This window comes from Ranitomeya imitator, chromosome 4 (assembly GCF_032444005.1).
Source record: "Ranitomeya imitator isolate aRanImi1 chromosome 4, aRanImi1.pri, whole genome shotgun sequence".
In the NCBI taxonomy this organism is placed as follows: domain Eukaryota; kingdom Metazoa; phylum Chordata; class Amphibia; order Anura; family Dendrobatidae; genus Ranitomeya; species Ranitomeya imitator.
The window spans coordinates 365010659-365037538 of record NC_091285.1 but is presented as its reverse complement, the minus strand read 5'-3'; the positions used below and the strand labels follow the sequence as shown (position 1 = coordinate 365037538).

The 26880-nt window shown below is 41.0% G+C and overlaps 1 protein-coding gene across 4 annotated transcripts in view; it reads left to right on the top strand.

Annotated features, from left to right (window-relative positions):
* Positions 1-26880, top strand: part of MAGI2 (membrane associated guanylate kinase, WW and PDZ domain containing 2) — a 1646639-nt gene that overhangs the window by 984495 nt on the left and 635264 nt on the right. For all 4 annotated transcript variants that reach the window (XM_069765141.1, XM_069765140.1, XM_069765143.1 and 1 more), the window contains 2 exons: positions 14623-14838; positions 17088-17298. In XM_069765141.1, the coding sequence (XP_069621242.1) occupies positions 14623-14838; positions 17088-17298 (427 nt within the window). The remainder of the gene's footprint in view (positions 1-14622; positions 14839-17087; positions 17299-26880) is intronic.

Here is a 26880-nt window from a genome sequence, read left to right as displayed (position 1 = left end):
ATTTTGTATCTGTTACTTTAAAATGTCTCCATACTGAATGGTACCTTTAGATTTGATGCTCTTTTAGCGATCATCAAAGGATATTCAAAGAATCCTCTTATGGTTCTACAAAATACTGCCCACATCTGACCAATGATTGCTATAGCTGGCGATAAAGCATATGCAACCATCTGGATTTCAGGTTCATGGTCATAATAAAAAACTACATTGATGTTGTCCATGTGCCTTGTGCCTCTTCAGGTTACAGCTCTACTGGACAAGCGGCCAAGTTACCACTCTTATTAGCTTTTAGAAGAGAGTAGCGGTGCTAATGTGGATTCATTCTACAGGAAAACTATTGCCTAACTTGGTTGAACTAATTTTTTTTTGTAATAACTCAAGTAGATACTGGAAAACTTGTTGTTCATCTTCACCACTCTTGTCATTAATACAAGGCGGCGCATGTGCAATGCCAGCTAGAGCTGTGGGGTACTCGGAACCGGGTCAGATGGCTCTTAAAGGGGTGGTCGCAGCAGCAGTGACCCGGACCGTGGCCTCGGGCGCGCAATAAAAGGGATGAAGGAAATGTTTGTAGGGGATTATTCGTGACGCCGCCTGTGGTGTTTGGCTAGAGATGGCCAACACTGCTTAAGGGGACCGCTGGGGCCGGTGGTGTTGCAGCCGAGATGGTTTGACTCCCCACAGGTGGAGCAGGGCCCCAGGGCTACCATATCAATCTATGAGGGGTTGTGGACATTGGGGTGCAAGAATAATTGGAGGACACAGGGACTGTAATTTCTTTACCTTTAATTGTAGGTGCAGTCCAGAACACAGGTAACAGGTGGTATTAGAGATGCAAGCAGCCTGGAAGCAGTTCAGAAGTCCCCTAGTCAGGTGGGGTTGGAAGCCTCCCTACTGCGCTCATCTCTCGGTTCCTGATGCTTGTAGTTCTCAAGTCTCTCTCTGTCCACTTAGTGAAACGCTACCCGCATGGCAGGCAGCTTGAGCCTTTTCCAGGTGTCACTCCCTCATGGTGACTCTGGGCTCTGTTATGCAGTTATGCCTTTGGGTGTCAGTTGTGGCCAGGAGACCTGCAATCTCCTGTCCTCTGGATTTGACTGCGGGGCCTGTAGTTCCAACACAACCACCGGACTCCAGTGTCCACTATGTTGTGCTTAATCCTGGGGTGAGCTCAATTGCAGCTCAACTCCCAGGTTCTCTTCACATGCTTCCTCTCCCTTCACTGTCTCACACTGAACTCACAAACCCCGCCTCCAGGCCAGAACTTATAAGAAAGCTACCCTGAAATGGGTTCAGAGCTCCCCCTTCTGGTCTGAGGTCAGGAAAGGTGTTGTATGCCAGTGTACCTGCTAAAGGAATCCCTTCTTGCTTCCAGTCATGGCATCACCCCCTATGAGGGAGGCAATGCCACTGTGGGAACCAGACTCCTGGGGTGCCACACATGTAAAAGATGAAGTATTTATTTTCCAACAGAAATAATAATGACCTTTCACTACAGTCGATTTTTTCAGATACAATTTTCATTTTTGCACTTTTTTTTCCTCCCCTTCTTCCAAGAATCTTAACCATCTTTTTATTTTTCCTGCCACATAGCTGTATGATAGCTTCTTTTTTGCAAAATGAGTTGTAGTTTTACATGAATCCACCCAGTTTACCATTCAGTGTACTGAAAAAACAGGAACAAAATTCCAAGTGCGATGAACTTGTGGAAAAAATACAATTTTGCTTTTTCTTATTTTTAAGGTATACATTTTGTGGTAAAAGTTACTCTAAATTATGATTTTCTAAATCAGTACAATTGGATTACCAAGTTTGTATATATTTTTTTACTCAAGTGGCGAAAAAACTCTGAAATTTTGTAAAAAAAAATAAAACAATTCAAACATACTAGGTGGCCCATGTGAAATTTTCGCACATTGGTTGTCGGGGGCGCAGGCAATATCAGGAAAATCAAGCTGGTCAAATGTAAATGTATTTATTAAGATGATGAACACAGATAAGCATGTGTCTCAATGACATATATATACACAGTACAGACCAAAAGCTTGGACACACCTTCCCATTTAAAGATTTTTCTGTATTTTCATGCCTATGAAAATTGTACATTCACACTGAAGGCATCAAAACTATGAATTAACACATGTGGAATTATATACTTAACAAAGTGTGAAACAACTGAAATTATGTCTTATATTCTAGGTTCTTCAGAGTAGCCACCTTTTGCTTTGTTTGACTGCTTTGCACACTCTTGACATTCTCTTGATGAGCTTCAAGCGGTAGTCACCGGGAATGGTTTTCACTTCACAGGTGTGCCCTGTCAGGTTTAATAAGTGGGATTTCTTGCCTTATAAATGGCGTTGAGACCATCAGTTGTGTTGTGCAGAAGTCTGATCGATACACCGCTGATAGTCCTACTGTATAGACTGTTAAAATTTGTATTATGGCAAGAAAAAAGCCGGTAAGTAAAGAAAAATGAGTGGCCATCATTACTTTAAGAAATTAAGGTCAGTCAGTCCGAAAAATTGGGAAAACTTTGAAAGTGTCTCCAAGTGCAGTGGCAAAAACCATCAAGCGCTACAAAGAAACTGGCTCACATGAGGACCGCCCCAGGAAAGGAAGACCAAGAGTCACCTCTGCTTCTGAGGATAAGTTTATCCGAGTCACCAGCCTCAGAAATCGCAGGTTAACAGCAGCTCAGATTAGAGACCAGGTCAATGCCACACTGAGTTCTAGCAGCAGACACTTCTCTACAACAACTTTTAAGAGGAGACTTTGTGCAGCAGGCCTTCATGGTAAAAAAGCTGCTAGGAAACCACTGTTAAGGACAGGCAACAAGCAGGAGAGACTTGTTTGGGCTAAAGAACACAAGGAATGGACATTAGACCAGTAGAAATCTGTGCTTTCTCTTCATGCCTGATTATCACCGTGAAGCATGGAGGAGGAGGTGTGATGGTGTGGGGGTGCTTTGCTGGTGGCACTGTGGGGGATTTATTCAAAATTGATGGCATACTGAACCAACCTGGCTACCACAGCATCTTGCAATGACATGCTATTCTATCTGGTTTGCGTTTAGTTGGACCATCATTTATTTTTCAACAGGACAATAACCCCAAACACACCTCCAGGCTGTGTAAGGGCTATATGACCAAGAAGGAGACCATTCCCGGTGACAACCTCTTGAAGCTCATCAAGAGAATGCCAAGATTGTGCAAAGCAGTCATCAAAGCAAAAGGTGGCTACTTTGAAGAACCTAGAATATAAGACATAATTTCAGTTGTTTCACACTTTTTTGTTAACTATATAATTCCACATGTGTTAATTCATAGTTTTGATGCCTTTAGTGTGAATGTACAATTTTCATAGTCATGAAAATACAGAAAAATCTTTAAATGAGAAGGTGTGTCCAAACTTTTGGCCTGTACTGTATATATATATATATATATATATATATATATATATATATATATATATACTAGCTGAAGAGCCCGGCGTTGCCTGGGCATAGTAAATATCAGTGGTTAGTTATAGCACCTCGCGTCTCTTATTTTCCCATCATGCCTCTCATTTTCTCCCTTACACCTCTCATTTTCTCCCTTACACCTCTTATTTTCCCCCTCACACCTCTCATTTCCCTCTAACACTTGTCATTTCGACCTCACATCTGTCATTTTCCGATCACTTCACTATTTTCCTCACTCCTCTCATTTTGCACTCACACCTTTTCATTTTCACCTCACACCTCTCATTTTCACCTCAGTATATATATGTTTGTCATCTCCCTTATATATAGAATACACCTATGTCTTCTCTTGTATATAGTATATACCTGTATGTCATCTCCCCTGTAAATAGTATATACCTGCTGTGTGTCATCTCCTCCTGTATATATATATATATATACCTTTATGTCATCTCTTCTGTATATACTATATACCTGTATGTCATCTCCTCCTATATATAGTATATACCTGTATGTCATCTCCTGTATATATAGTATATACCTGTGTGTCATCTCCACTGTATATAGTATATAGCTGCTGTATGTCATCTCCTCCTCTATATACCTATACCGCGTTCACACGTTATTTGGTCAGTATTTTTACCTCAGTATTTGTAAGCTAAATTGGCAGCCTGATAAATCCCCAGTCAACAGGAAGCCCTCCCCCCTGGCAGTATATATTAGCTCACACATACACATAATAGACAGGTCATGTGACTGACAGCTGCCGTATTTCCTATATGGTACATTTGTTGCTCTTGTAGTTTGTCTGCTTATTAATCAGATTTTTATTTTTGAAGAATAATACCAGACTTGTGTGTGTTTTAGGGCGAGTTTCATGTGTCAAGTTGTGTGTGTTGAGTTGCATGTGGCTATATGCATGTAGTGAATTTTGTGAGATGAGTTTTGTGTGGCGACATGCGTGTAGCAACTTTTTGTGTGTTGAATTGCATGTGACAGGTAAGTGTAGCAAGTTGTGTGCAGCAAGTTTTGCGCATGGCGAGTTTTGCGCGTGGCGAGTTTTATGTGTGGTGCGTTTTGAGTATGTGCAAGTTTTGTGTGAGGCAACTTTTACATGTGTTGCAAATATTTGTTGTGCATGTGGCAAGTTTTCCACGTGTGCAAGTTTTGCGTGTGGCGAGTTTTCCATGAGGTGAGTTTTGCACGTGTGGCGAGTTTAGCGTGAGCCTAGTTTTGTATGTGGCGAGTTTTGCACGTGGCGAGTTTTGAGCGGCGATTTTTGTGTTTTGACTTTTATATGGCGAGGTTGGTGTATGTGTGGTGAAATGTGTGCTGAGGGTGGTATATGTTTTCAAGCACATGGTAGTGTGTGGTGCATTTTGGGTGTGTGTTCATATCCCCGTGTGTGGTGAGTATCCCATGTCGGGGCCCCACCTTAGCAACTGTACGGTATATACTCTTTGGCGCCATCGCTCTCACTCTTTAAGTCCCCCTTGTTCACATCTGGCAGCTGTCAATTTGCCTCCAACACTTTTCCTTTCACTTTTTCCCCATTATGTAGATAGGGGCAAAATTGTTTGGTGAATTGGAAAGCGCGGGGTTAAAATTTCACCTCACAACATAGCCTATGACACTCTCAGGGTCCAGACGTGTGACTGTGCAAAATTTTGTGGCTGTAGCTGCGACGCCTCCAACACTTTTCCTTTCACTTTTTCCCCTTTATGTAGATGGGGGCAAAATTGTTTGCTGAATTGGAAAGCGCGGGGTTAAAATTTCGCCTCACAACATAGCCTATGACGCTCTCGGGGTCCAGACGTGTGACTGTGCAAAATTTTGTGGCTGTAGCGGCGACGGTGCAGATGCCAATCCCGGACATACACACATACACACACACATACACACATTCAGCTTTATACAGTGGGGCAAAAAAGTATTTAGTCAGTCAGCAATAGTGCAAGTTCCCCCACTTAAAAAGATGAGAGGCGTCTGTAATTTACATCATAGGTAGACCTCAACTATGGGAGACAAACTGAGAAAAAAAAATCCAGAAAATCACTTTGTCTGTTTTTTTAACATTTTATTTGCATATTATGGTGGAAAATAAGTATTTGGTCAGAAACAAAATTTCATCTCAATACTTTGTAATATATCCTTTGTTGGCAATGACAGAGGTCAAACGTTTTCTGTAAGTCTTCACAAGGTTGCCACACACTGTTGTTGGTATGTTGGCCCATTCCTCCATGCAGATCTCCTCTAGAGCAGTGATGTTTTTGGCTTTTCGCTTGGCAACACGGACTTTCAACTCCCTCCAAAGGTTTTCTATAGGGTTGAGATCTGGAGACTGGCTAGGCCACTCCAGGACCTTGAAATGCTTCTTACGAAGCCACTCCTTCGTTGCCCTGGCGGTGTGCTTTGGATCATTGTCATGTTGAAAGACCCAGCCACGTTTCATCTTCAATGCCCTTGCTGATGGAAGGAGGTTTGCACTCAAAATCTCACGATACATGGCCCCATTCATTCTTTCATGTACCCGGATCAGTCGTCCTGGCCCCTTTGCAGAGAAACAGCCCCAAAGCATGATGTTTCCACCACCATGCTTTACAGTAGGTATGGTGTTTGATGGATGCAACTCAGTATTCTTTTTCCTCCAAACACGACAAGTTGTGTTTCTACCAAACAGTTCCAGTTTGGTTTCATCAGACCATAGGACATTCTCCCAAAACTCCTCTGGATCATCCAAATGCTCTCTAGCAAACTTCAGACAGGCCCGGACATGTACTGGCTTAAGCAGTGGGACACGTCTGGCACTGCAGGATCTGAGTCCATGGTGGCGTAGTGTGTTACTTATGGTAGGCCTTGTTACATTGGTCCCAGCTCTCTGCAGTTCATTCACTAGGTCCCCCCGCGTGGTTCTGGGATTTTTGCTCACTGTTCTTGTGATCATTCTGACCCCACAGGGTGGGATTTTGCGTGGAGCCCCAGATCGAGGGAGATTATCAGTGGTCTTGTATGTCTTCCATTTTCTAATTATTGCTCCCACTGTTGATTTCTTCACTCCAAGCCGGTTGGGTATTGCAGATTCAGTCTTCCCAGCCAGGTGCAGGGCTACAATTTTGTTTCTCGTGTCCTTTGACAGCTCTTTGGTCTTCACCATAGTGGAGTTTGGAGTCAGACTGTTTGAGGGTGTGCACAGGTGTCTTTTTATACTGATAACAAGTTTAAACAGGTGCCATTACTACAGGTAATGAGTGGAGGAAAGAGAAGACTCTTAAAGACGAAGTTACAGGTCTGTGAGAGCCAGAAATCTTGATTGTTTGTTTCTGACCAAATACTTATTTTCCACCATAATATGCAAATAAAATGTTAAAAAAACAGACAATGTGATTTTCTGGATTTTTTTTTCTCAGTTTGTCTCCCATAGTTGAGGTCTACCTATGATGTAAATTACAGACGCCTCTCATCTTTTTAAGTGGTGGAACTTGCACTATTGCTGACTGACTAAATACTTTTTTGCCCCACTGTATATTAGATATATATATATATGTTTTCACAAATATTTGAGCCCATGGACCCATTATATGTCCATTTTGCAAGCCGGCAAGAAAGTGTCGCCATATGGATGTCATACGGATTTCACACGGATGCTTACATGCGAGAAAATCGCATCCTCGCACTGCACATGGAAGACAAATGCATCACTGTTAAGGGAACATTTCTGCGATTGTTGTCTGTGTAAAACGGACCGATTTTTTTAAATACTTGTGTGTGACTCCAGCCTAAAGGAGAACCCACACATTAAACAAAATGGTATTTTACTTACTGATCAGAAGGGGTCTGATTGTCAGGACCTTGCAAAAGAACAAGGGCATCAGCATTTTTTCCCCTCCACAGCTGCACTGCCATCTATCTGCAGTGTAGGGAAGTGCAACACAGCCCTATATATGTGAACGGAGCAGCTCCCTGTACAGCAGTGCCACTTTGACAGTAAAAATGATGGAGAATTGACCCCATAACTGGGCAAATTTACATCATTGTATAATAATTGGGAATATCTCTTTAAAAAAAAAAAAGTAATGTCTGCGGCAGATTCACTTACCTTTTTTGTCCCTATGGTTGGATTTTTTTTTTCAATTTTTGCAAGGTTGATTCCACCAATCTCTCCCTTCGGGAAACAATGTACGGTCTGAGTTATGTTAACGCTCAAGTTTTTTACTTGGAACCAGAGGTGACTCCAGGTCACCAATAAGCTGCAACCTTAGAAGGAAGATAGACTTTTCAATGACTGTCAAATAATACGGAAAATCCGATCCGGTCCCTTTTAGGCTGCATTAATTGAGATCTTCAGTTTTAAAGCAGAAGTCTTAAACAGGTAAAGTTTTACTTTTATTCTACATCTATATATGTAGCAAATATTTTATATGTATCTGCCTGAAATCGGCTGGGCAAGGAGTTCGGCAAGCTGGAAAGACCCCAAGGCAAATGTTCCTATTAGGTATATACTCACCCTCAGACGCGCCCTGCTTCTTTCCGGCAGCCTTCCTTCCTAAAAATCAGCGCTTGCAGGACCTTGCGGTGATGTCGCGGCTTGTGATTGGTCACGCGAGCGGTCACATGGGCGGTCGCGCAACCAATCACAAGCCGTGACGTCACCGCGACGTCACCGCAAGGTCCTGCAAGCGCTGATTCGCAGGAAGAAAGGCTGCCGGTTAGTACCAGGGCGCGTCAGAGGGTGAGTATAGCGATATTTTTTATTTTTATTCTTTATTTTACACTTAAATATGGATTCCGATACCGATTTCCGATATTGCAAACATATCGGAACTCGGGATCGGAATTCCGATACCAGATTCAGAAGATCGCCGACTTCATGGCCGACCCCACACAGGGGTCGGGTTTCATGAAACCCGACTTTGCCAAAAGTCGGCGACTTCTGAAAATGGCCGACCCGTTTCGCTCAACCCTACTCTCTGACGTAGGTTGAGTGTGGCTTTATTTATTTCTGTGTAATAATAATAATAATAATTTTTATTTATATAGCGCCAGCAAATTCCGCAGCACTTTACAATTAAGCGGGGACATGTACAGACAATAAATTCAGTACAAGTTAAGACAATTTAAACAGTGACATTAGGGGTGAGGTCCCTGCTTGCAAGCTTACAATCTACAAGGAAATGGGGGGACACAATAGGTGAAAAGTGCTTGTTATTTCAGGTCTGGCAATTATAATAAATAGAGATTTTCATATAAAGCTGCATGATCCTGTCATCAACCCGTGTGTTTAAGTGCAATAGTCAAGTATCAAGTGCAGTTATCATGTGCATGGAGGGTGTGGAGACAGATGAATAGTAGGGTGCAGATTCACATGCAGATAATATTTGGAAGGAGGGAACAGGACAAAGTTAGTTTACAGAGTAGTTGATTTAGTAGGCTTGTTTGAAGAGATGTGTTTTTAAAGCGCGCTTGAATAGGTCGGGGCTAGGTATCAGTCTGATCATCTGGGGAAGTGCATTCCAGAGAGCTGGTGCAGCACGAGAGAAGTCTTGAAGACTGTACTGTACAAGACTCTTTTATATGGAAGAGTGAGGTCCTATATTTGTTTTTTTTTCCCTACTTACAATAGTCTCCTAATTTCAGTTGACTTTGACTAATTTTCCATAATTTAGATTTCTATAATTTTGACGTCGACAATAGTTTTACATAAATTGTTACAGCACATGCTTGATTTTGGTGTTTGTGTGATTTCTATTTTTTTCGTTTTTTTAATCTTTTTTTTAATGAACTAACCTGAAATTAGAGAATGCAATCAATTTTATTCCACTGTTCGTGTCCTCAAAATATATCTGGTAATGCTCCTTCTGCCCAGGAATAGGTCTGATAATGCACCTACTACCCTTCATTGGCTGAGCTGTTTTGGGATTTAAGAAAAAAAAATGTCTTTTTTTTTCTAATTCTAAACATTAGATTTAATCTGTTGCTGTACTGATTTGTTTTCTTCTGCATTTAGCGGCGTTAATAAATTTTCTTGTCAAAGCCTGCAGTAAAAATTATTGCAAGCAAAATCCTATCTTGTGGTGGTACATTTTCTACAATATCAGTTAGTATTTAACACATTAAACTGTCTGCTGGAACCGTGATTGTGCTGTCAATCTACAGAATGTGTACCTATTTCACATTTGAGCTATATAATCAATGGCACCTGATTTTCAAACCATTTAGCATTGGTCGGTGGAGTTGGCTGTGAAGACTTACTGATGGAGAGAATGAAAAGCTATCCCTCAGTTTCTGACCTTACCAATTTGATTCCCAGGGCTTTAGTTGAAAGACATTGATCAGCTAGCAAAGCATGAGTGAAGTATAATTGCTCAAGACGTGCCATCTGTCTGAGCTGTGGATAGATTTCAAAGCACTCCAGCTACAAATGTAGTTTCATGAGTATCTCGCAGACAAAAAACAAAAATGGCTCAGAGCTAATTTTCCACAGCAAATTTCCCAAGATGCCAGCTATCAGTGAGTGACGAAGAAAACAAACCCATCGACTGCAAGATAACTCCAGTGTCTCATAATTTTATATAAATATAATTAACATAACAGGTTTGTACAGGTATTTCCCATGATACTGTGAAAAAAAGGATAAAGTAAATATCTTTATGATAATCTTTTTATCATTGTCATCCAAGAATTATTATTGTTTACTATGTTAAAGAAAATATAAAAGACTTAGAGTGGATTGGGGAGAAAAATAAACTTTCCCTGGTAACACGAAAAAATGAATAAAGCTTGAGCATCTTTTGGCGCTACGTGTTGTAAAAACCGGTCTAGATTTCTGCTGTATTTTACACCAATTACTCGTTGAAATAGTAGTAAATCTGTTGGGCTGGTGACATGTGTAATTTATGAAAATGTAAAATAAAATGTCAGAAAAGCCACACATGTAGTAATTGGAGATGAGCTTATCTTCTTGTGCAACCAAAGTCCAATATCCAAGTCTGTGGTCTCTGGCCTTAGATAGTAGCTGCATGAAATTCCATATTCTCAAGGATACCAGGCTCAGCTTTGGATTTCCTGAGCTGGTGAGACATGACATGTACACTGCTCACCACATAGATGACGTTGTGCCAAGATGTCAAGTAAAACACACGATGGAAACATGCAGCTATTGTCCACTGTCCATGGCCAGAGAGCACTGACCTAATCAAGGGTTGCGCTAAGCAATCTGCTAATCTCTAGTGTTAATCATTGTTAATGTATAAGGTAGCTAAAAAGAGTAGCTTTCATTTAAATTTTGTTTTGTATTTTTTTCCTAAATCAGTAATACAAGTGAAGATAAGAAGCTTTGTCTATATCTCATTTCAGAAAAAATGCCTTTTTTTCCTACTGGACTGATCAGTCACTCTTCATTCACTGGTTAAAATCCATGTTTAGTGAAGACAGATTATCAGCTCACTATTTTTATTTCACATAAAATACTTTATACTTGCTTTGTGTTTATTTACAATACAACTATAGGATTAGTAATGGATTGGAGTCTTTGTAGACGCCTCACCATTACTAAGCCATGGGCTTGATGTCACTAGACAATACAAAGGTGACATCAACCCCACAAATATGAACCCCAGTTGCCACCGCCACAGGGCAAGTGGGAAGAGCCGGGCAAAGTGCCAGAAATGGCACATATAATAGATGTGCCTTTTCTGGGCGGCTGTGGGGGCCAATATCCATGGACCTTTACCTGCCTGTTGCCACTCGCTAGTTGTCTGCTTTAACTTGGCAGGTTGTCAAAAATAGGGGGATCCCAATTAAAAAATCTGTGTGGTGACCACTCTATTCTTGTTAACCAACCCTGCTAAAGCTGACAACTGAGAGTTGCAGCTGTCAGTTCTGCATGGTTGGTTATCAAAAATATAGGGGAACCCATGACATTTTTTTAATTTATTTATAGAATAGTGGCCAGCTGATTACTCAAATCAACCATGTCTGCTCTTGCTATTAGCGGCAGCATGCAGTGGCTGATGGGAGCCAATCAGCTGACGCCAGTAGCTGGTGAGAAGCAATAGGTGTTTGGTTTGGATGCTGAACTTTACTATTCGGGTTTGCCCATCTCTAATATCGAGCACTTTTTTCTGTGGTATTGTTTATTTTGATTTATTCCCTGGTTTTTATGATTTGTATTAAAAGTTGAGTTCTAAACATCCTACTAATTTCTGTCCTTGCTGCTGCCAATATTTGATTGTTAGAAACCTTTGCTGAATATAATCATGGTGGTGTACCACACTGAATATCGACCAAAGAATGCTAAAGAGAGAGTTGTCTCAGGAGATTAGAAAGAAAAGTTTAAATAAACATGTTAAAGATAAAGACTTTAAGGCCATCTCTAACAGCTTGTTCCTGCTACTACAGTTGCAAATATTATTCAGAAGTTTAAGATCTATTGAATTGTGGCCATAAAAGGAAAGTTGATAGCAAATTGAGGATAATAAGAATGGTAACCAACGAGCCCAAAACAACTTTCAAAGAGGTTAAAGCTGCCCTTCAAGGTCAAGGTACACCAGTATCAGATCTCACTATCCATTGCTATCTTGGCTAAAGTGGATTAAATGAAAGACAACCGAGGATTAAACCACTGTTAAAAGCGAATCATAAAAAAGCAAGCCTGAAATTTGCCAAAATGCATATTGACAAGCCACAAACTTGCTGGAAAAATGTATTTTGGACAGTGTGATGCAGTGACCCCTGTTACAGGTAGGGGGTGTTGTAGATGCTCCTCGGGATGTTTATGGAGGCCTATCTGTGATTATGAGGGTGAAACAGTAACAGGCAGGATTGTAAATGGCCGGTATGTGTCGCAGAGGGAGTCTGCGCTGTAAGCCAGTAATGTTGTTGTTCTGGGACCTGTAGTCCCACAAGTGTTTGTATAGTTTGTAAAAGGAGGTTTGCAGGGTTAGCTGGAGAGCTGGGAGGGTCTGGCTATCCACACACACCACCCATCTATGGGATTGGTTGCAACTACATAATGTGACCAGGGTTTGGTCACATGGTCTCTGTGATGGAGAGTGTGTAGATCCTGGATGGCTTGTGTGTTGGGAGGTCCTGTATGTGGACCGGATCCCTGAATAGCGCACTGAGAGGCCATGGATCTGAGAGAATTGTGTGTTGGGAGATCTTGGGAGTAGGATCGGATCCCTGATTATCACACTGAGAGGCCAGTGTGTTGGATGGTCCAAAGTGGGGATGGATGTCCTGAACAGCACACTCAGTGGCCTGTGTGTTGGACAGTCCCAGGTAGGGACAGACGTCCTGAAGAGCGCACGGAAAGGCCAAATGTGCAGAGTCTGTGAAGGCTCTGCGTTGTGGAGCTACTGTCCTTCGGTGGGTCTGGAACTGACTGATGTGTGCCTGCCAGGCGAGTTGGTGAACCACGTAAGGCAGCTCCCCAGGAGAAAGGACTGACAGGAGGTCAGCGTGTGGAGCAGGAGCTCCAGAAAGGAAACACCCGGGAAGGGGGCTATCATAACGGCAGAGAAGTATCTGCCAGTGGAACAGACTGTTGGTGCTTGTTGTGTTCCATTGACATTGATGAATTATTCGGCAGACGGTCACCCATGGTAACTGGACGAAGTGAGAAGTCCGGCATGTTTAGTGACTGTGAGTTGAAGTCATATAAAATGTATATAATGAACTTTGCATGACCCGGCTTATGCTGCATAAAATAAACCGGATAGTCTGTTTAAGTGGAAACCTGTGCCTGTGTGACTGAATCCCATGCTAAGTGAGTGTCCCCCAATACATTTAGTAAACGCTATCTCACAACAGATAAGACAAAACTGGAGACTTTTGGCACGTTACAGCAGCTCTATGTTGACAGGTGCAAAAATAAAGCATACAAAGAAAAAACCTACCTACTGTGAAACATAGACAAGGCTTGGTTATTTGTTATGGCTGCTTTGCTGCATCTGCCACAGAATGTTTTGAATCTGTACAGAGTACACTGAAATCAGAAGATTATCGAGGCAATCTGGAGCAAAATGTACTGCCCAATGTCAGCTTGGTCTGAGTCACATGTCATGGGTCCTCCAATATGATAATGACCCAAAATACAGCTAAAGACATCCAAGAATGGCTAAGAGCAAAGCTTTAGACTATTCTGAAGTGACCTTCTATGAGCCCAGATCTAAATCCTTTTTAACCTTTCTGGAAGGAGCTGAAACGTGCAGTTTGGAGACGGCTCTCTTAACACCTAAGACACCCAGAAAATTGCACACAAGAAATGGGACAAAATACCTGTGGAAAAGTGCAAAAGTCTCATTGAGGGTTAGTTACAGAAATAGTTTTCTTACAGCCATTGCCTTGAAAGGTTCTGCTGCAAAAGATTAAATTTAGAGTACAATCATTTCTGTCCAGGTCATTAGTTTGTTTTTGAATTTTTGTTCAATAGAAAAAAGTTTGATTTTCATTAGTTGATATTCAGTAAATTTACATTTTAAAATATGTTTTTGGCATTTTCAAGTAATTTCAATAACAATTGTGGATTATTCTTACTTTATCGTAATGGTACCAACAATTTTGTCCACGTGTATATAATGCAGGATTAGCGTAGTGAACTTGATTTCTGTCACGGTTGAAGAAAGTACATTTTAAAACTTTGCAACTTCATAATATTTGTAAGATTGTTTCAGTCATAATTGTTAAGAATCTATAAATGAAACTGAAATGCTATTGCCTCCACTTGCATGATTTGAATATTCAACATCTTTTAGATTGTAGTGTACTAGAGCAATTTTTAGATACTGTTTTTTTTAGCTTTCTGAATGGCAAATATTAAGTTTTAGGTGGGATTAGTTGTAGGCTACCACAGAAAGTTGCAAGCAAGGCTTAAATAACTATGGAAATTTCAAGGGATGAACAATGCATGTGGAAAAGACAACAAAAACTGAAGCAGCTGACCATTTTTTATCTCAATGGTTAATCACTGAACAGTAACACAACCAGATGCTAGATTGCAAATTTCACGCCAGAGCTTTTACTTGTAATCTGTATTTTTCTATTTAGATCCCTTGTTTACAGGTTGTCTTACATAGATGCTTTCCAACATGGGCAGTAAAATTATTATTTTACATTTTCTTTAATAAACTATAATAAACTGAAAATGTTACGCTTATTCGCAGAAAATTACTACGGCACTCCAAAGCCTCCAGCTGAACCTGCTCCACTCTTATTAAATGCAACAGACCATATTTTTCCTGGTGGCATTCCAAGAGTTGAGGGGAAACGCAAGCGCAATAAATCTGTAAGCAACATGGAGAAGACCGGAATTGAACCCCCAGAAGAAGAGGAAGAGGAGAGACCTGTCATCAATGGAAATGGAGTAGCAGTTACACCAGGTAAGTGCAATTTTATCTTTTTGGATAATTTTTGAAATTAATTATTCAATATATATGTGGTCTTGTTAGGAGGGCGTCATAAAGATGGATTGCATTGTACCATCAGAATGAATACAGAAGTCTTTAACATTATATTTAATAAAATAGTAAGTAAAAGATATAGCCAACTTTGCCAAATATATGTTATGTCAATATAATGTCACGTTAAGATTTGTTACATCATGATGTGTAACTTGCTTTGTAAAATCTTCATCTAAACCCTTCAGGGCAAATCACTTGGATCAAAAGCATGATATATTACTGAAAGAGTCATACTTGCACTAATTGCACGCTGAATTCAATCATGTTGCTTGAATGTATAGACCCGGTGCTCCAGAAAACTTTAAAGGGGTTGTCCACTATTAGGACAACTCATTTCAAACACTGTTTCCCACCCCCACCCCCTACTCCAATAAAATAAAAACACGCATACTGTCCAGTGCTGACGCCGTTCCAGTTATGTTGGTACTGGCTCTCCCGGAGTTCACATGACATAGTCATGCGATCCCTGCGGCCAATCAGTGGCCTCTGCACTGTTCTCTCTTTCAGACAAATCAAGCATCCAGAGTTAGTGAGAGCGCAGCTGCAGCTCTGACTTCCTATGGATATCTGTAACTTGCGAAGGAGGAGGACAATGAAGGGTCCGCTGATTATCTGCAGGGATCGCGTGACATAATGCCACATGAGCCTTGAGAGAGTCAGTGTTAATACCGTTGGAAAGGCATCAGCATCGGAGGTGAGTATAGTGGTTATAATTTTTCGGGGGGGGACTTAGTGATTGAGAAGGTGTTGTTCGAGTGGTTCTTGTTTGACTCAAATTCACCAGATGGAAGGCAAAATAAATGAACATATAGTATGATACACCAGGCGTTACCGAACAGTTAAACATTCTCACAGCCTTTAATTCACAGGGCAGAAGGCAGAACATATACACTAGGAGCCCCTATATACAGTACTTTAACATTTTTAAAGTCTTACATTCACCAGACATGACAAAAATGTCTTGTTGGCAGCCAGCATTCATGTATGCATCAGCATACAATTTATTTAACCATATAGGAAAGCTCAGATGGGCTGCACTTGCCAATACAGAGTTCGACACAAAAAAAATGTAGATTTTTTTTTTTTTTTTTGCATTATGTCCTTATGATGGACACATGCCAATGCATCAGTTGCCTTAATTTGATGCCATTCACAAAGTTACCCTAACTGCCATACTGCTTCTTCAGTGAAAATGCATATATTTTTGGGCAGGAGATTTTTTGGAGCCGAATAATTTAAAAAGAAATGTAATAAGCTTTTCAATTAGAACAGTTCTGTTAACGGTCTGTATAATTTTATCAGGCCCTGCACATTATTTGAATTTTATTCATGGACAGACAGACAGACATACATACATGCATACATGCATTGCATGTCCTACTGAGTGCCATATTAAGTATTGATAGTATTGTGCCCTAAAAGCATTGTTTTGGGGCAACATGTGACAGCACAAAGAGCTGCAGTGACTCTGTACAGGCTCTGTGTAATCAAAGTGCCATAAGGGCAAATAAAAATGTTCAAAAACTATGATATAAAGGTAGTCTAATACTAGCAGACAGTATGTGCAAAACAAAATCAACCTAGAGAGATCCAAAACCATATGGCTCTCAAAGCATACGTTCTAAATTTTTAATGTATACAATTATTGTAAAAATATTTAGAATTGAGAGTCCTCAGTGGTTGATACCTTTTAATGGCTAACTGAAAAGATGGTAACAAATTGCAAGCTTTCGAGACTACTCGAAATTCTCCAGAATTTGTTTTAGTCTATGCCTGATGAAGAGACCTGTGTAGTCTCGAAAGCTTGCAATTTGTTACCATCTTTTCAGTTAGCCATTAAAAGGTATCAACCACTGAGGACTCTCAATTCTAAATATTTTTCTATCTACTGGCTAACACGGTACCAAGATATATTTATTTCCTGTACAATTATTGTCTTATTCTAAAGTCAGACTTTCACACATGTTTTACTTATACATAAAAATATATATAACTAAAGATAACTTGACCAATTTTCAAAAATCTTGTTCTAGTAAAGCAAGCTTTCCTGGTTATCTATTAAACATCAATGATGTGGCTTGACTGTCGCAGGACATTTGCATGTTGTAATGCCCAGAGGAGCAATGGAGTTCAGAGGTGATAAATGTGTATTTTTATGTCTTATGTAGAGTCAAGCGAACATGAAGACAAGAGTACAGATGCCTCAGGTGAGAATTCATCCCAGCCTTATTCTGCTCCATTGTACTGCCAGCCAGATGAGTCAAAGGAAAGCATGGATCTGAAGAAACAGCTGAAGCCTGAAGACATTGATGAACTGGGGTCCTTACCTGATAACTGGGAGATGGCATACACCGAAAAAGGGGAAGTCTATTTTATTGAGTAAGTTCATAATGTTTTTTTCTTTTGATCCAATCAATTAATATTTGCGGCTTATTCACATATTTATAACCTGTGATCATAGCGATGACCTTTAGACCAGAATTGGTCACAATAACTGAAAGTTATAAGATAAGCTAAGTTTTCCTACATCTATGCATGCTGCTTTAAGGATAAGTGCACATTAATGCAGACCTATGATTTTCATGGTTACAGGCTTCTTAAAAAAAGGCAGAGATAATGGATTAATTCATGTTGACAAGATAAGCCTACACACAAGGTTTGAATGAAGAGCTGCACATAAATGACATACAGTAACTACCCTTTCCAAATTAATGCAGTAAACCCAAAAGAATATTCAGAAGGGCCTGACAGTGAGGATTCAGAAAAGGTTTTCACTTTGTACTTCAGCAAACAACGGCCCCAAAATGATACACTGAGGAGTCTGAAGGAAAGTCTTCACTAATAAAATGCTCCTTTGTTTTATTTTGTTTGTTTTTTTTAATAATTTTCCCTTTTAAATACTTCTGATTTAAATTAAACCAAACTCTACTTAGGGTTTTACTGGGTAATTCCACATGTTCAGAAAACTGTCTTTCGTCCCTACTTAATGTGGCCTTTACCCCCCTACTAACAAGGCTTTCACCCCCCAACTAATGTGGCCTTCGCCCCCTACTAATGTGGCCTTCGCCCCCCCTACTAACGTGACCTTCATCCCTACTAACATGGCCTTTGTCCCTACTAATGTGGCCTTCGCCCCTACTAACGTGGCCTTCGCCCCCTACTAATGTGACCTTCGCCCCCTACTAACATGGCCTTCGCCCCCTACTAACGTGGCCTTCGCCCCTACTAACGTGGCATTCACCCGCTACTAACATGGCCTTCGCCCCCTACTAACATGGCCTTTGCCCCCTAGTAATGTGGCCTTCATCGCCTACTAACGTGGCCTTCGCCCCCTACCAATGTGGCCTTCGGCCCCTACTAATTTAGCCTTCGCCCCCTACTAACGTGGCCTTCGCCCCCTACTAATGTGGCCTTCGCCCCCCTACTAACGTGACCTTCATCCCTACTAACGTGGCCTTTGTCCCTACTAACGTGGCCTTCGCCCCTACTAACGTGGCCTTTGCCCCCTACTAATGTGACCTTCGCCCCCTACTAACATGGCCTTCGCCCCCTACTGACATGGACTTCGCCCCCTACTAATGTGGCCTTCGCCGCCTACTAACGTGGCCTTCACCCCCTACTAATGTGGCCTTCGCCCCCTACCAATGTAGCCTTCGCCCCCTACTAATGTGGTCTTTGCCCCCTACTAACGTGGCCTTTGCCCCCCTACTAACGTGGCCTTTGTCCTCCACTAATCTGATTTTACCTACTACTACATTTCATACTTGCTGTAACCTCACACTGAAGGACTTAGCTGATGGACAGTGTATATCTAGTAATTTTTGCATTGTTGATATTGTAATACGGTTGACGTGAGTATGAAATATTCCACTAATACATGGCTTTATAAAGTATTTTCTCTTAGGCCAGCTGTAGTTCTGCGACACTTGATTCATTACTGTGTTGCTGCTCGTCTTTCACTTGTGATAAATAACCTGTGTTAGTTTTTCATTCTCGCTGTCATAATAGCTGAAACTGTGTTACTGAGAATTCTGCAATGTAAAAGATTATTTTAATATATGCAAATATATTTAAATTATGTATCACGCTTTGGCTGCAAAAAGTCCATGTTTTTTGTTTTTTTTTAATGCCTAAGCTTTATGAACTATAATAAAGATTTTGGGACATTACAAAAGCCTGGCAAGATTGTTAGTGCTATAGCATCAGCAAAACTGTGTCTGTTAATTATTAGTTCTCATTAACTTAAATGTTTCTTCTTTATATAATAATCGTCAGTAGTTTTATCAGTAGAATGGTGCCTCCCTACATTTCTTTTGTAGCAGTAACCTATCCCTGTTGCTCGTCTTTGGTGACTGTTGTACAACTCTGTTCTTGAATCTTAAGGCTCATTTATACAGGCCAATAATCAAGAACAAGCATTTGTTGCTCATTCTCAGATTATCAGCTTGTGTAAACGCGCCAGCAATTACCTGTCTAACTAGCAAAACACTTCTTGTAGGGTGATTGGCGCTTTCATGCCAGCATTAGAACCCTCGTTATTGGCAGGGCAATGTCCTTCTTAAACAGGAGATGTGCTATTAATAATGATGATATTCTGTTAGCTTCCAACAATTGTATTAACGATCATTCTGTGCACATGTAATTCTGGTCAGCCTGTCTAAACAAACCATTTATTGAAGGACAATAAGCATGTGTATAGCTGATCGGCAATCATTTAATGGTCACTATCAGTAAGTGTAAATGGGTCTCCACCTTGAGATGTGTCACAGACACTTCTAATTAAAGAAGTACTCCTATGAACTTTTGTTTTGCCTAAACGTGTATGTGTATGTAGTATAGAGAGTGTGTTTAATATACTCGCCTACCGCCGCCTTCTTGGGTATGCAGCACCATTCTGCTCTTCTGAGTCACGTCACTCCTTTGCAGACTCTTCTGGTGGGACAGAAGTTTCTTTTACAGTGTAGGTCTATGGAACCTTGTTCTGATTCTCTGATTCTTACATTGTAAAAGTTACTTCCGGTTCACACATAGCGCAGTCTGACCTGGAGAGTCTGATCGGTGATATCATTCATGAGAAGAGTGAAGCAGCACTGGATACTGGAGAAGACGGTAGGTGAGAATATTATCACACCGTCAATACATTACATACACATGTTTAGGATAAAACAAAAAGTTCATGGGAGTGCTTCTTTGCGTTTATTTTTTTCTTTGGTGTTGGCCATGTCATTCAGTATCCAAAGTCCAAACTTGCACAATTAGTCAGGCAATTGCAGAAGGTCTGAAAAATAATCTCTTTTGTCTTTGAATCAGAGAAACGTCTCCATGTGAACACCTGGTTGCCTACATGATAATCAGTGTGCCATCCAATGATTGGAGATTGGTTCATGTTGTGACAGGGATCCTACTGTTGGATTTTTTTTTTATCACAAATTGAAAGTCGCACAGGGCTTTGACCCCCTTTAGCCTTTAATGCAACTTGTATGCATTCTGACTGTTTTTTATAACCAAAGGTCTATAATTGTCCTACTATAGTTCTCAAACTAAGGGAAATTTGCACAAAAAGACAATAGTAAACTTGCATCCTTAAGGTACCGTCACACTTAGCGACGCTGCAGCGATACCGACAACGATCCGGATCGCTGCAGCGTCGCTGTTTGGTCGCTGGAGAGCTGTCACACAGACCGCTCTCCAGCGACCAACGATCCCGAGGTCCCCAGTAACCAGGGTAAACATCGGGTAACTAAGCGCAGGGCCGCGCTTAGTAACCCGATGTTTACCCTGGTTACCAGCGTAAAAAAACAAACAGTACATACTTACATTCAGCTGTCTGTCCCTTGCCGTCTGGTCCCTGCACTGACTGCTGGCCGCAAAGTGAAAGTGAAAGCACAGCACAGCGGTGAGTCACACAGCGGTGACTCACTGCTGTGGCTGTGCTCTGCTTTCACTACGGCCAGCAGTCAAGGCAGGAACCAGACAGCAAGGGACAGACAGCTGAATGTAAGTATGTACTGTTTGTTTTTTTACGCTGGAAACCAGGGTAAACAGCGGGTTACTAAGCGCGGCCCTGCGCTTAGTTACCCGATGTTTACCCTGGTTACCAGTGAAGACATCGCTGAATCGGTGTCACACACGCCGATTCAGCGATGTCTACGGGGAGTCCAGCGACGAAATAAAGTTCTGGACTTTCTTCCCCGACCAGCGATCTCCCAGCAGGGGCCTGATCGCTGCTGCCTGTCACACTGGACGATATCGCTAGCGAGGACGCTGCAACGTCACGGATCGCTAGCGATATCGTCTAGTGTGACAGTACCTTTAATAACGCTTGTTTCATGATAATCTTGCTGTGTAAACAGGCTGCCAGTAATCCAATGAAGGAGCAAGATGCTTGTTCATCATGTGATATTATCGTTTGCGTAATGCAAAAAATAGAACAATGGCATCTATGTGCACTGAGCCAGTAAAAGATGTTCAGTACTTGTTGTCGTTTGCTGTGTTGTGCTATTTGTAAATGGGCTATTAAACAATCGCTGATCAGTAAAGGTTTACCGATTAGTGGTTGATTAGTGCTACCGGACCCTTACTGGATTGTCACCAGTGTTAGTGTAGCCCTAACCTAATAGAGCATGCCTTCAAAGTACCACAGTCAAATTTACACAGTAATTGCCTTGATAGCGAGTTTAGCCTAGAAGGTTCTCTCCCCTAAAACGGATTTAATCAATTAACCATGCACCGATCTAGCATAGGTTGCCTTGACTGTGATAAATCAGCACATTGTATATCAAATATTCAAAACTGGTAATTTAATTGTGTACCCAAAAAGACTATAGTAACCTATCAGTATAATACACAACTGATGTTTGTGATTAAATAAAATATTTATATTTATAATTAGTGTTATAAAATTTCATAACTGAAAGAAAAATCACAAGAGCAAGAGCAAATGCATGATGTTATCTAAAGTAATATAGGAATGGATTAGGGGTTATTTACAAAAAAGATTAATACAACTGATCCATATGACGACACATAAAGTAACATGCGCCATTGAGTCAGAATATACAAAATACTAAAGTAGCAAGGCAGCAATGATAATAAGATGATATGTATCAGAAAAGGTCAAGTCACAGAGATTATTATGATGTGCAATTATTGCAGAAATCCTCCCTAGTATTGGTTCTGTGTGATGCCACATAAAGTGACACGTGCCAAAAAGTGTATATATTTATTAAAGTGCTAATGTAACAAATGTGAATAATAAGATGCACATTCCAAACGTCCCATCACACAGAACAACATATACATTGATGCTGTAACATTACACATAATCAGCAAAGTGAAAATACCGACTCTCACAGAATGTTTGCTGTAACACTGGTAACACCACACTGGGATATCGCAGCATAAAAAAGTATCATTTGACCTAAGTTTCCATTGGTCAATGCTTTGTGCAATACTAAATTATTTTAATCCCCTTACCTGGTTACAGAAGGTTATCTCACTTATCAAGGTAGTGTGTTGGGAGTCATGATAATTTTAAGTTTTGATTTGAGAAGTTTGCTTGCTTGTGGATTAGCTATGTAAATTCCTCTTATTTTCCATTTCGTTTCAGCATTTTTCAAATATACCGTAAGTCCTGTGTGTTTTTAGAAACATAGATGTAATAAAGTAGGTTTGGGAGACTGATGTCAGAAAAAAAACACATGGTCCTTTAGTCTGCTGCGGTATAATTTCATTTTTGAATGTTAATCTTGGGCTAGACGTAGGTTTATCTCAGGCATGTTCAAATTTGCTTATTGTCTGCTGAAAGATTACCGACATTGCTTCTGAATTCTCCTCTCCCCCAAGTAATTTCAGGTTGTGCCGCTTGTTCTTTGGATTAATTTCTCACTGAAAACATTTTATTCCTGAACCTTATTTAAACTTTTTCACATTTCAGAAGTTTTGTGTCCCCACCTTTCTCATCTTTCCTCCAGGCTATGCAAATTCTGTCTCTCCCAATTAGTTTTGTCCTTGAGACCTTACATTCTTGTACCTTTGCATCCACTCCATTATATTTATTTTACACATTTATCGTCATCATATTCCATAGTGCTTTACAGAGCTACTATTTTATCTATGTCTTTTTGTAGGAGATGTCTCCAGAAGTTACTCGATTGTGGTTGCACTAGATTGCAATACAGTCGGAATAAAATCTCCCTCTTTCCACTGGTTGTACCTCTGGTTATGAAATCAAACATTCAGCTTGCTTTCCCTTCAGCTTGGCCACACTGTAAACTTATTGTGAAGATGTCAGATATTAGTACCCTAAGTCCCACTTTTAGGAAGCCCTGGCTAACCCAAAACTTCCAAAATGATCATCTGAAGATCCCCCTCCTCATATATCCATTATTGAACTACGGTTTCCATTGTTTTTCTTTGAAAATGGACATCTGAGATTGACTGACTAACTTACTTTGTAGGCATGTCATATTTGAGATATACCCCTTCAAACCTAGATTCTTGCCTTATGTATTTTATTAGTGACATGTAAGTTGAGGCAGTTCTTCAGTTTTGCAATATGTTCCTTCTCCCCCAATCAGTAACTCTATTGAGTATTGCGTTTTCGTGCGGTCGCCGCACACATCAAATCGCTGCATGCGGATGCATCCGCATACATGTCCCTGCGTACCCAACGTTAAAGATAGGTACACAGGGAAATGCAGGACGCATACAGAAGTAGGCGGAGCTTCAAGGAGGAAGAGGGAAGGAAGTACGCAGCCATCCTGAATGCAAATGTGAAACCAGCCTAAGCTAGACACTAATATTGGCATTATATGAAATTAGTAGTATGGAGATTATTATTTGACCTTGACGTTGTTAGTACAATATTGCATTATTAGTATTTACACACTCTATAACCAGTACAAGCTCACATATAAGCTCACTCACTGCAATGAATGTAATTCAAGTTTACCTTGCGCTATTCTTTTGATGTTAAAAAAATAAAAAAATAGGAGATTGGAAGTAAGGCTATATGCCTATATGCTTACAAAGTATGTGCCGATCTGCTTAGAAAGTAAACATGCTTTCATAGATTTTAATTTTTGTAACGTTCTGGGTAAATATTCCCTATATGATGAAAACTTCTATCAAGCAGGCTCTGATCAGTTAGATTGCTTTTCATTGTTCCTGTAGGATGCATGGTTTTCTCCTGCACCCAGGGCCGGCTCCAGGTTTTCGAGGGCCCTGGGCGAAAGAGTCTCAGTGCCCCCCCCCCCCCTTTAACGCATACCCCGATTTATGATGCACAGATACAGCAGAGAAATGTATAGTACAATGCCAGATTTCACTTCTTACATGAGTGACAGCTATTGTAGATTCTGCAGTGTATATATACAGGAGGAAAGGCTCTGTGCAGTGTATATATACAGGAGAGGTGCTGTGCAGTGTATATATACAGGAGGAAAGGTGCTGTGCAGTGTATATATACAGGAGAGGTGCTTTTCTGTTTTGAGTTTTTCTATGAAACAAAGACTTTTCTACATAAACAACGTTGTTTGGTTTTGCGGCCCCAACAGATCTGTGCTACAAAGTAACAGGCGGCTCGGGCATTAATGAGGGACCTGATGCTAAATCCTTTCCACAAACCCTAATGACCCAATTAGTGCCCCGTCATTAGAAGCTCATTAAACGCCTCCCTGTCCCGGGCAGTCATGTACAGTATGGGGGGATCCTGCAGCCCAACCCCTGACTGCTCCATACCATACACTGCCCTCTGTCGCGCTCACTATTATCCTGTGCATTTCTCCTTCATCGTTACCCCATGTTACACTTGTCACCCCCCACTACAGAGTAGCAGGGCAGCCAATGTCACCCCCTCCTGGACCCTAATGGCAGCAGGAAATGTCTGCTCCTCTATTGGGTTGGAACCTGATTTAATCAAGGAATAATGTGGATTTGTTGCCGGTTGCTGCAGGGGAAGGGTTAAGTGATGCCATGTCCTTGGTGGGAGCAGTGGCAGCTGCTGGGACCTGGACAGACACAACCAATGTTGCTGTGACTGCACAGTGTGATGTGGAGGAGAGAAGCTGAGACTCCGGAGCAGAAATCACCCACATGCCAGCACTGGGCAGAGTCCCTCCAGTCACCAGCCTGGGGCCACGGGGCCCCAACATACAGCCCACAGCTCAGTTTTATCCATGGCAGCAGCTCCCCTTCCTCCTGGCATCTGGTTAACCCCATTTATGCGGGTCGGATTGTTATCTTTAAGGTTCAGCAATAACCTTCATACAGATGGGAAGGGGTTAAGCTTCTTCCTACCCCACTGGTGCAGGTTTGGTGCAGCATGCATGTATTCTGGGTGAGCTGGGCGGCTACAGGTTGCAGGCTGCACCCCACCAGCTGCTCCTCCAGACATCACCCACATTTTTAGGCAGCGGAGACAGACAGCAGCAGACTGAGCCACAACTGCAACCACTGCTGGATACCTTTGCACTCACTCAGGCACTGGTAGGACGGAGCTCCTCCGGAATCTGCCTGATAAACTTCAGCACTGTCTGCAGCCAGCCAGGGGGGAGAGCAGAGAACATGCTCTCTCCGCCCACAATGTCACACTGGCTGCCTTCTGTTAACCCCTATGTGTGCCTGCCTGGCTGCACTGACTGAGTGAGAAGATGCTTGTGTCAGAGCTGGCACATAGGGGTTAAGAGAAAGCAGCCAGCAGTGACTTTGTGGGGGGAGAGAGCAGTTATCTCCTGCTCTGCTCTCCCAGCTGTATCTATGACAGCATGAGTGGGCCCCCCCCTCTCCCCAGGGCCCCGGCATTTGCCCGGTGTGCCGGGTGCTGACGCCGGCCCTGCCTGCACCCCTGTTTGGGAATAGGGCGCATACTACCGTACAATACCTACCATAACATTGACACAGATGACAATTGTTTGCAAAAAGTGTCAGTGGCAAAACCTCTTCCTTTCAATCAGTTGTGTCTGAAAACCTAATCATAAGGATGAATGTCATGCAGTAAATGCTAAGAAGGTTATACATCATAGTAGAAGAACGCTGACTCTTGCAGTAGCAAGGACAAGGCAATAACTTTAGGTCTTTAGTTTTTTTTTACATATAAAACATCTCCTGAATCTTTTTATTAATTAGATGATTTACCCATGTTTTTATAAGGCATGTACTATGGATCATAACGCGTTTCTATACTTGGGAGAACTTTGACACAACTTGTTCTCGAAACCATAATTCATGTGAATGTCAAAAGCATTTTTCTTTCACGATAGAATTCTAGATAGTAGCTAATAGATTATTTTATCTGTTGATTTCCCGTTAATACTTGTAATGACTGTTTACAACATTTTATGCTTTGAACGCAGAAAGAAAGAATAAATGTTTGCTCACGAAATAAATCATAGATGGTTCTTTGTAGAAAAGTAGAGATGGAGATAAAAGGCTAAAATGAGTTGGGAAAGCTGGGAACTGTTTATTGTGAATAGATTTCTATAAGGGGATGAAAACGCCTGAAAGAAATCCGTGTCTTGACTGAAGAATATTGCCTGTAACATTGTATCATATGTATTCAATACCCAACTTTTAACACTTGGGGGCAGTAGATTGTGTGTGATTTTTTTTTTCTTTTTCACACTTTGGTAAGAGCATTTATAACACTAACTTGTCAAAAAATCTTTTTGTCAACATAGAATAAAATTTATACCTGCTAAGAAGAACTTGCGTCCTAAAATCAGGGATTCTGAATGTTGCAGTATCATGGTATTTCTTGAATTTTCTTGTAAATTGTAATATGCGTGTGTGTGTAAATATAATGTGTGAACACATAATGTGTTTGTGTGTGTGTATATATATATATATATATATATATATATATATATATATATATATACAGTACAGACCAAAAGTTTGGACACACCTTCTCGTTTAAAGATTTTTCTGTATTTTAATGACTATGAAAATTGTACATCTGTA